This window comes from Anopheles gambiae, chromosome 2 (assembly GCF_943734735.2).
Source record: "Anopheles gambiae chromosome 2, idAnoGambNW_F1_1, whole genome shotgun sequence".
Classification (NCBI taxonomy): Eukaryota; Metazoa; Arthropoda; class Insecta; order Diptera; family Culicidae; genus Anopheles; species Anopheles gambiae.
Window position 1 is genome coordinate 16,036,542 of NC_064601.1, and position 11,325 is coordinate 16,047,866.

At 46.2% G+C, this 11,325-nt stretch overlaps 1 protein-coding gene across 1 annotated transcript; it reads left to right on the forward strand.

Moving 5' to 3' along the window:
• Positions 1-5,906: 5,906 nt before the first annotated feature.
• Positions 5,907-10,857, forward strand: LOC1269421 (uncharacterized). The gene is made up of 6 exons (XM_308058.6): positions 5,907-7,209; positions 8,772-8,893; positions 9,018-9,139; positions 9,282-9,631; positions 9,780-10,000; positions 10,103-10,857. The coding sequence occupies exons 1-6, from the start codon at positions 6,952-6,954 to the stop codon at positions 10,341-10,343; spliced, it is 1,314 nt and encodes a 437-aa protein (XP_308058.5). The 5' UTR covers positions 5,907-6,951; the 3' UTR covers positions 10,344-10,857.
• Positions 10,858-11,325: the final 468 nt, after the last annotated feature.

Genomic DNA, 11,325 nt, shown 5'->3' on the forward strand with positions numbered 1-11,325 from the left:
TGTGTAATGCTGTTTCATATCTCTGTTGCATTTAACTATTGGTAACAAATGCTTCTGCAAGCTGCGCCAACACACGCTCCTCTGGCCGGAGATCTTCAATTCATTTTTTTCTATTACATTTGGCACTAGTATCGTATCTATCGAAATTAAACTTACCCTTTTTGGCACTAAGCAATTGGTTGAATTTAATTTCCAATGCATTTCAATTCATTTTTTTCTATTACATTTGGCACTAGTATCGTATCTATCGAAATTAAACTTACCCTTTTTGGCACTAAGCAATTGGTTGAATTTAATTTCCAATGCATTTCAACGCCCCCAATTATGATACGCTTTATAAGTAATCGAACACAGCCACGTACTGGTGGGCAAACAACTAAAACCCCCCTATTACTACATTACCCTATACATTCCAAACCCTCTCTCCTACCCTCCAGATGACTAATGAACGTAACGCTTTCTACCATGCATCGTGAGCCAAATTAATGTCAACATTCATTTTCCCCAAACTCATCGGAATCCACAATCCTCTCGCACTATCTAGCCTCCGCTCTGACACCGTGAGGGCGGAGGGTGATTAAACTACAAAAAACCTTCCTCCACACTGGTTTAAAAACCACTGTATGTGTGTTTGTGTTTGTGTGTGCGCGTTTGTGTAAGAGAATTCAGTCTCCAGCGAGATTCTTTCTAATTTACATGTATGATGAAAGCAATACACTTTACACTCGCCGTGTGCATCGACCGGTGAATGTCAACGAAGCTCATTGACATTATAGAGAAGGTACACATCGGAAGTTTGTGTGTTTGTGTGATAGAGAGAGAGAGAGAGAGAGAGAGAGAGAGAGAGAGAGAGAGAGAGAGAGAGAGAGAGGATATACATTTGGCAAAAGGACGCTGGACACGTGTGGTACCTTGTCAACGTGTGGGTTACGCCTTGAACCCAACCAGATACCAGCGAAAACAGAACAGTTTCGTTTGGGGGGGAAGGCCGTATGCTTTCGTTTATACTTCTCATTAGGAACGGTAAGCACCTGCACATGGAAACCATCCAAACCCCTCCTGTGCTACCCAGTGTGCTAGTTATTTGATACTGTAAATGGTTTTAACATGTATTCAAATCATCCGTTTGTAGTTTTTAGTTTCACCTAACCCCAAACCTATGTCGTCCTTTTCAACCGCTTCTTTGAACATTACTATGAAATTGGGCACATTTTGTCTATTACTACATCGAAACATGTTTTGGCTTAGTGATAAAGCTTGTCGTTTTAGTTTAGTTTTTTGTTTTTCATTACACTCTAATTAATTGCAACCGGTTGAATGCTTCGGAACACAGCATGAAAAGAATTGCCACATCCGTCAACGCGGTTTGAGCGAAACTATTCTCACAGGAGCACTCACGGAATGCTGTCTCTGTGTCAGGCGCACCCTCAAAGGCACGGGCATACGCTCAGGAAGCAGCTAGCCAATCTCCAACGACTTCTTCTGTGCTGGATGTTCCATTGTTCAGACAGATTAATGACAAAGCTTATGATGAAGCTGACAAACGCCCACCTAGCAGAGTGTCGCATCTTGCAGAAGCGTTGATCTTCACTCGGGCTCACCACTGGATGCTGTGAGCCATCCGTTGGGGCAACCAGTGCGCCGGCAACAGTCGAGCCACAGCTACAGTGTAATCAACCAATGGTTATGATGATGAAGTAGTCCCGGAGGAAATTTACCGACATTGCTGCTGCTGCCGCTGCTACAGCTCCGGTACACTGTGTGGCACTCGTACGAAGCATATGGTGAGATCAAACGCAGAATGATGCACTCGAGCCTCGATAGGGGAAGTAAATCATCATCATCAATCGTATCGAAAAGGGCAACCAGCCCACGATAGGAACGGCGTGGAATTATTAGATGTATAAGCTGTTTAAGCTATTTTTTTTAGCTAACAAACAAATATAAACTAAACATTTCAATATCATTCTAGGCACAATAGTGTTATCCTGGTTCTGATCAAGTACCTCTACATAAAATGGTATTTTGCCAAGTAGTTGGACAATCACTTTAGAAGCATCTAAATGCTTATTCTTACGTATGGAGATAGTCCATTTGGGGTCCAAGTCCTACGTATGGGGACACGGTCCATTTGGGGCTTGAACCCACGACGGGCATGTTGTTAAATCCTGCGAGTAGACTACTATTAGACTTTTTTCAGGTTTCTTTAGGCTCCGCAAGTAGCTAACGTGGTAAATGTAACAAATGTATACATTGGTCTGACTATTGTCAGTAAATGAGCTGTCAATTACTAAATTTCAAATTGTACACTCATGGTTTACTTTCCTAGAGTTAGTTAAACTATATTCGTAACTTTTCATTCATTTGATTATTCTGCAATTGTGAAAAATATTGCTGGTTTCTCAATGTGCAATGAAAAGCATATTTTTGTTAAGTTTTACTTAAAAATAAATTATACTATAAGCTGAGTTCAGTAGCAGCTTTCCCCCATGCAAGCACTTGCTTCAACTCCCACACACCAACTTCATATAACGAAGCGCTTTTCTTGGTAACGCACCGAATATAGCCGCCCTCAAGTGACTCGTTTCAGCATTACGTTGTGTGCATAAATATAAAGCTCACCGTTTCGCTCGACAAAGGCCACCACCCGTAAATGTACCCAGTGGAGAGTGTTTCTCTCTAAAATTGTCGCTCCCTTTTCTGAAAAAAAAAAAACGCAGGCATCATTTACCAACGAGAAAAGCCCTTTTCACACCCGCAACCTACGAACGGCATTCGTATGGGCAGCACTGCCACTGATTCTGCCCATCCCGCCCAGCGGCACCATAAGATCGATAAACTACAAGTACTGAAAAGTGTTGAACGAAACCGTTCGCCTGGCCAAGCGGGGAAGAAGAACACGTACAAGGCAACAAAACACCACCCCAGCCGCTGTGCACCAATGGCATGCGCCGGGTTACTGCGGCACACACAGACATCAACGGGCGACCATTTTCTCGCGGCTTAATCATCCAACTCGTTCGCCAAGCCCGTAAGCCGCAGCGCATTAACTTCAAACCCCGGGGTGCAGTGCTTTCATTTTGTGGAACCGGGCCCACCCCAGCCGCCCAAGCCTTCGCCCGCGAGTGGTTCCGGAAGATTGCAACAGCTTTGCATTTGATCGTTTGCAAACACTTAAGCCCCCGCCGAGCATGGGGATGGTGAGCATCAAAACAAAAGATACAAACTTTTGGGCAGGCAACGGCAGCGGCAGCAGCAGCAAAGACATCCTCCACTTTAATGGGGCGGCAAGCGGACGCCTCACCGCCGGAGGGAATTTCGTGCCATGTGCGAACGGGTATGCGAACCGCACGAAAAGTAACTTTTTCCCTATTCCCTCGCGAGCTGCGGTCCTCAGACGCTGCGCAAAAGCAATTGCAATTCACCGGAGAAATCAGTGTCTCTTCGCTGTATTTTGCGCCCTCTCTCTCTCACACAATTTCTCTCTAGATCTCTCTCTCTCTCCCTCTACAAGCATAAGGTGAGGCCAACTGCTGCTAACTTGCTTCCTTGTGCAAAAACACCGGCCACACGATATCTGACGGCTATCCTACCCGCATCGCATCTTAATGCAACAGGACCAGTGCGAATGGGTTAGAATGCACAACGGTGTACGAGCGCTTCAAGCGTGCTTCAGACCAATTCACCTTCAAAGACGCTGTGTGCCTTCAAGGATGGAGTGAGTTGTCGTTGTTTTTTTTTGCCTATCTCGACGTACAAGAAACAAGGTGAAAATCCAAAACCACAGAACCACCCGGACGGGTGCTAGCTTCCCATCAAACCCTCCAACACGCTCTGACCTTCTGTGCTATCCGTAACAGCAAGTGTCCAGAACCATCGCTCAGAACCGTTTCGCTTCTGACGCTACAAAGTCTAGCGAGGAGCAAGGGAGGGCTGTTGGCACTTCTGCTAAGCCAGCTGGCCAATTCACTGCAGAAGCAGTATGAGCACACCGACGCTTGCCATACAGACGCCCACACCCAACGCCGAGAAAGCCAGCCACGGAAATATAATTAATAATGTGTCATAAAGTTGGGTACGAGCGAAATTACAAAATCATCGGAGAGCATTTTAATGGGGCTTCTGGTTGGCTCTGTACCGGTTGGCAGAGAACGGGACCGTCACGAGCTCAACACCTTGTACAACATACTGTTGTGCCCATGCTCTAAAACCTGCCGTAAGGAACGGGGCACTAACTTTCCGGCACCTTGAAACTTCTTCGGCAGCGGTGATATGCAACGCACCGGGATGCAACACTGTCCACTGTGGGCGAAGGGAGCCCTCATTCCGGCAACTGTCGGGGGTAATCAAATTCCTCCTCCAGCTGTGCACTGTACGGGGCTAACTTTCGCACTTCCGAAAGTGCCGGTGGGCCGTTCACGCCAATGCCCCCCGTTCCGGGTTTTGGCTGTGGGCAGATGTCTCGTGCTGTATGACACATTTAATCAACGGCTTTCTGGATGGTAAGAGGATAGAGGGAAGGGAAGCGCTTTGACCATGTTCCGTGGATGGAGTTCGCTCGTTGCATTCGTTGCAGACACATAGTGGACGGACACAGGGCGTGCCAAATGTTCCGCCAGGAAGGATGCACGATACCCTAAATGGAACGTCCTTGATTCGATTTGTTCCTCGAGTGGTCGCGGTACAGGTGTGTACAGCACAAATACTGCCATTTAATTTAGCACAATCATTCACCAACCCAGGAACCCAGTCGCGGTGACAAGCGTAGAAGGAAGACGCCGATGAACCTGGTGATGGTAAACGGAGGCGTCAGTCAACCGAGCCGAACGTAGCAAACACGTGTTAAGCGCAACACACACTTCAAAGTAGATCGATCCCGCTGAGTGTTGTGGTGAGGACGGTTGTCTTAATTGATAGTCGTAAAAGCGTGCGGTAGAAAACCGACCATTCATTATTAGCGTATCAGCACAATGAGCAGGTAAAAGCTCTATTTGAAATATTATAATTGACAGGTTTACCAACCGTAGACTACTTGCTGCTGCAGGTGATTAGAAAGTTTTGCATTTAATTTAAAGAACAATTAACGATTAGACTCTTCTTGCAGACTCGTGCGTGCCCACAGGGGTCTTTGCACTGTAGACTGATGCCCTTACACTGTGGCGCCCTGGCGAGACTACACCATTACGATGCCAACTAAAAGCCTGGTATCTTACATTTCAGACTGATCGTACCGAAAATACCCATAAAGGTCCAAGGGCTTGAATAGGCTAGAATAGGCTAGTTTCTCCAAGACTGTTTTAAAATGTTGTTCAACCATCGGCAGGCTTTATTTGTCAGGTATAAGTCGTCTCTATCAAAACTGTAACATTATGTCATCAACCATCGTAGCGTCATCATGCCACAAAGTTCTTTTTATTAAAGCGACAAGCTCCTTTGAGCTCGGTGCCCCAAGCAACCGCTTAGTCCGCTCTATGGATGATCCACCTCTGCATGGCCTAAACACCTGTTAACTATTAATCGCCAGTTTTTTGTTCCTTCGTGTTATTGTTTTCGACCTGTTTCTGAGTAGTTAACCACACGCAAACAATGTGGTTTTAAATTCAGTCTTTCTTCCTTTACTTTTCAAACTACCCCCACAGCAGTGAACTTAATTACGTTAAGTTCATTAATGATGTCTTTACCCCGCAAGGCAATACCGTCCCGGTGCGTACGCACCCGGTTCGCTGTTTCGCGCTTCGTTGCGAACCTATTTGCTCGCACCGCCGTGAGAGCGGCAGAGCATACCGTTAGGCGTATTAGAAATACACACATTTGACAGCCCCGTTCAACCCCTTCTAACGAACGTTCCGTGTATTGATGACATCGTACCACTACACGCACCGTGCGCATTCACGCATTCACACGAGCTATCCGACCCGGCTGTTTGGTTTGGATTGTACGGGGAGCGTTCGCGTTTAATAGGGGTGTGGGAAAAGGTTCAATGTCAAAGCCAATTCGATCTAGCGATCATTCAACGAAACCCATCATCATCATTATCATACCGTTCAAGTGGGTGTGCGTGTATGTTTGTGTGCGTTTTGAGGAACGACGTGTTCGTGTTGCTAATGATGCGCTTAGACAAGCCGCTCAGCATCCAGCACGGTGGGTCAATTCGAAGCATATCGTGACTCAAGCAAGAATTGCGTAATAAGGGTTTGAATTTATTTGGCAAAATGCTTTACATTTCAACAACAATTTATTGCATTGTTATTAAAGCCTTTTCTATATGGAACGACTTTTCTTAATGAATAAAATATAAACAATAATAGACGAAGCACTAGTTAAATGTTGAAATTATGTTAACATTTAACAAACCAGCTTAAAACGTAGAACTGTTTATATTAAATGTGTTGAGCTGTAAAGATAGATTTAAAACAAATCTATCTCCACATACTTTGTCCATGTCCATTCGCGCCATCATCGTGCGCATCTCGCCGAGCGGGCTACCGACGGTGCTAACAATCACAGCGATACATTAGTCCCCTGTCGGCTCGGTCACGGAACGCACGCGCCCCGGGCAACCACACACCGATCAACCGAAACCCGTACCGAAGATTGGACGCGTGCGCGAAGTCGTCGTGCGGCAATCCGTTCCATTCCTTCCCGAAAGTTGATACGCGCGCACCGGGCCGCCCCATTGCGCATAGCGTCACGCGACCGCGTGTTTTGATTTCTAACTCGCCAACTTTTCGCCAACTGATAAACACACCCTTTGCTTTGGCAATCGCGGGACCAAGTTCTCGCTTTCAGTGGTATTTGTTGTGTGCGTGTGTGTTTGTTTGTGTGGTGTTTGTGCAAAGTGAAGATAGGCGCTTCCCCCACTGCGCTGTGTTGAACGGAACGCGACACAACGGATCGTTCACGGATTGTTTTATCAGCAGCTGCCTGTCTTATATCAGTGCCGGGGCAGATATGAATGATACAACGAACAAGGAAGCGTACGTGCGGGATGTGCTGATACCGGGGATGGTGGCACGCGGCCAGCTTTCATTCACCGAGCCGGTTCCGGCAGGCGTTAAGACGCGGCTCAAATCGGTCGAAGTTAAGCCGCTCGTCACAAATGGATTCATGCTGACGATACCGTTCGTGGTAACCGTGGTGCTGGAGCGGGAAGGCTCTGCGCAGGGCAAGGAAGCCCCGGAACCGGAAACACTGCATCTGATAGTGAAGGTAAGTGTGAAGATAGGCGGGACCACTCGACGGCACTTTGCTTGCAAATTCTAGCCAATTCAAGCACACTTTAATCTGCCACTGCAACCTTGTGTCCCCAAGCATGCAATGATGGTGCGATTTTTCGCCCGGTCAAACGATGATAGCGTCACTGTGCCGCCGTGTTAGTCTTCAACTCGTCCAATTTTGTCTTGCTGTGAGCAGTGAAACAGGAGAGCGATATCTCGCGGCACTTCACAAGCTGAGACGATAAACGATATTTGCCTGTTCAAAACAATACTAAATTACTTCCCCTTTTTATCACAGTTACTGTTCTTTTTCTTTCACTTGGCATAACGACTCCGACCATCATACAGGCTTGCTAGACATATTTAATCAATCTAGATCGTCATCGTTTGCCATGGGAATTGAACAATGGTCGTTCTGCTAAATGTTGTTTGTTGTTTGGTATATACTTCTAAGTTTGTTCAAGCGTAGTAAAAAAAGTTAAATTTGATTGGTTTCAAAATGGTAGTTCATATTCTAAATTTATTTGAAGTAGGTTTAACTGTTGCCTTGCACTTAAACCAATAGCTATGCTATGCGTAGGGCTAGGAGATGAGACTGAATGTTCTAAGTATTATTCTGTTTCGTTCAGGCTACTACCTATTCCATAGTGAGATTTTTTAGGTCAAATTTGTAAACAAATCCCAAAGTTTCATTGAGACTTATTATGATCTTAAACCCTTTTGTTGAACACTTTTTGATATATGTTAATGGTATATAGCATCCTCGAAATGAACAACTTCAATTTCGGTGGTTCAAATGAGTATTAAAATAGTAAAAGTACGGCATAGCCCGAAGTTTGCCGATCGCGAATGGCCTCGAATTATAGTTAGGAACATATTTCTTCTCCGCGAATTTTATACTGTACAAACTGTACTTCATAACTCACCATTCCGTGGAGCTTACATTGAGATGATCTTTGAGGCTCTTTGCAAAAATGTTCAATTATTTGGTAGTCTTTATGTGAGCTGGCGATCAATGATGACGATGTCTCCAGCGTAAGCTTAGATCTAGTCATGGGAACTTTTCAGAGTTAATTTCCATGGCGCAGACTAATAGTGCAAGCATAATACTGTATTCCTTTTCCATCTTCACTTGTCGTAGAGACTTCACGTTGATCATTATCATAAAAGACAGACAGCAACTAAGTGTAATTAATGAAGTGACAATGGTATATTTATTTATTTCATTTATTACATTGAATAACTAATAATTCTTGACACCCTCCAACATCCCTACTTGGACGCTACCTTTGACATAGGGCACCTAATTGGATGTGTCCTGCATCGTTACTATTCTGAGAAGCTATCAAACCTCACTCTCTATAAATCTAATCTATCTTCATTCTGCAAAATAAATCAACCGGATTCCCGTGAATGGTCTAAAATCGAAAGGATGCAATTTTGCGGAGGTGCAAGAAACATACCAGGAATTGAGTCGTCTAAAGCGGGGGATTTGATCTGCGTTTCTATCATTCTTATATATCTCCCCCGTTCCCCATCGCTTCCCACGCCCAGATAACGCCCGATTGCAACAAGGAGATGTACGAGAGCTGTCAATTCGAGACACTGTTCGAGAATGAAATGGTCGCTTACACGGAAATCATCCCCGCTCTCGGAAAGGCAGAGCTGTATCCTAGGTAACATTATCTGCCAGACACACCAACACACATACAGACACACACCAACAAGCAGTCCGAGGACCGATAAACATCATCATTCCGATTGCGTACCGCTGTCGGTGTCCATTTTTGTCACCTACAGGTACTATCACTGCGAGCGGAAACCAGCGGAAGCATTAATGGTAATGAGCGATTTTTCCTTTTCCGGCTGGAAAATGGCCCCGATGGTCGTCAACCTGCCAATGGATTACATTATGCTCGCCGGTTTGTAACGGTAGATGTACCGAGTTTTTTTGCTATTTTTCTTTTCGTTGTTATTTTCCTTTTCCATGTTTAACCCACCTAACTTTAATTCCTTCTTTTTTTTCTTTGGCCCGTCTGCGTCACATTATATTTTCCACTCCAGTGACCGAGCTGGGGCGCTTCCATGGCGAATGTTACGGCTTGAAGGTGGCGCACCGCCCCCAGTTCGACAGCATGATTGCAAAGTTTAAGGAATCTCGCTACGCCGCCGACATTACGGACCACACGTGGAAAGCGGTCATGACCGTTGCACCGATGCGTGCCATCAAAGCCCTGAAGGAGAGCCGGTTCAAGGGCCTGGTGCCGGCGGGCTACCTGGAAAAGCTGGCCCGCCTGTTCCAGGATCCGTGGGAGCACGCGAAGGGTAAGGTGAAGCCGCGCGAACCGCTCGCCGTCATTTGCCATGGCGACTATCTGCGCAACAACATGGCGTTCCGGTACGCAGATGCGAAGGTAACCATCGGCTGGACTGGGCCAAGGTGCGGGCTCCCAGCGGCTCCCGAATTCCAAAACCGAATCCTCACACTAACAAAGTGCTCGGAGCCACTTTCACTCAACCTATTTTTACCTACTTTTTTTTGGACGTTTTTTCCCCACCCAGAACCCAGCCCGACCCACTCAAGTGATGATGTTTGACTTTCAAACGCTGCGCTACGCATCACCGATGATCGATTATGCTGCCTTCCTTGCCAACTCGACCGGGTACGCCGAGCGGGAGCACCATTTCGATACCATCTTCCGCACCTATCACGGTGCGCTGGTACAGACGGTGGCCACCGTCGTCGGCGTTCCCGAGCCCGCCGATCTGCCACCGTACTTCAGGTGCGTCAATCAAACCGGTATCAACATGGGTGCGGAACCCCTTTTTCCTTTCATGCTTATCAATCTCTCCTTTTTTTCTATTTCGGGGTCCGGCTCGAATAGCTACGAATCATTCCATCGCGAGCTGGCCGAATACTACTCGTACGGCTTCAACATTGCGTCCGCGTTCCTGATGATACTGCACGAACCGATGGAGATATCATTCACCGAAAACATCTTCACCGAGGAGGAATCGGTAGCCGATGCGTGGAAGCGGGGCGGCGAACCACTCGACCGGGAGCTGGCGGCGATGGTGTACGAGATGTACCGGCTCCACTCCCAGTACGGGCTCGATCCGGTGTGATCGGGTTTCCCCTGGGTGGAGCGTGCGGATCGATGGAAGTGCTGAACAGGCTCACCACAGCAACACGTGCGCGCACCGTTGACTTGTGCGATGGGTTTTAACGTTTTAATTTTGCGCCACAATGGTTATTGAAGGTAATGGGGTATTTGATCAATAGTGATAAAGGTTCTGGTAAGAGCAGCTTCCATTAAGATGCCATCAAGCTTTTCATACCAGTATGTTCTTTATTGCGACTGTTGCATGATTGAATTTCGTGTCATGCAAAACTGTAAAATAATATTAAAGATCTGGCAACGAGTTCTACTGAACGTCTGATGTACCATTTCAGTAAAGTCGATACCTGAGTCCGAGCTTGGTATTTCATTTCATTTATTTCCAAATTTATTCCAAAAACCTAAAGACTACACAGCGCTATCGAATGAATCGAAATCTAAATTTCCTGGAATAAAGCAATTGCTCTGCAGCTTACCAGTGGTCGCTGCGATACTAGACCGGATAGGTTTGGTTACCATCTCTCTCTCTATTTCATCCCATGTCCTCATATTCAGTCATTGATGTTTTCGAATGAAATATTACACAATCGCTACAAAACAAAACACATTTACAATCAATCGTTCTATGCAAATATGTGCAATTACAAACACATTTGCAAGCAAAGCTTCCACAAGCCCTTATCCTAATGAGTTCAATGTGGTCTATGCGCCACGTCGAGTTGCCTTGAAGAGCATTAGTGCTACAAAGCCTTCGCCAAAGTCTCCCTCAACCAATCCATAACACAATGCAGACAGCAATTAGATGGCATCGGTTCCGATTTCTGCGTCGCTCTACAAGAACATCGTTCGGCGGTCGGCACTACTAATCCGGGGCGAATCTCTTTCAATTAATCCCGTCGTCTGCAGCCGCAGCCTGTCGAAAGGCTGATATGATCGCGGGCCGCTACCGTAAGCTACCGTCTCGGCAAAATCGGCTGGCAAAATGGTAT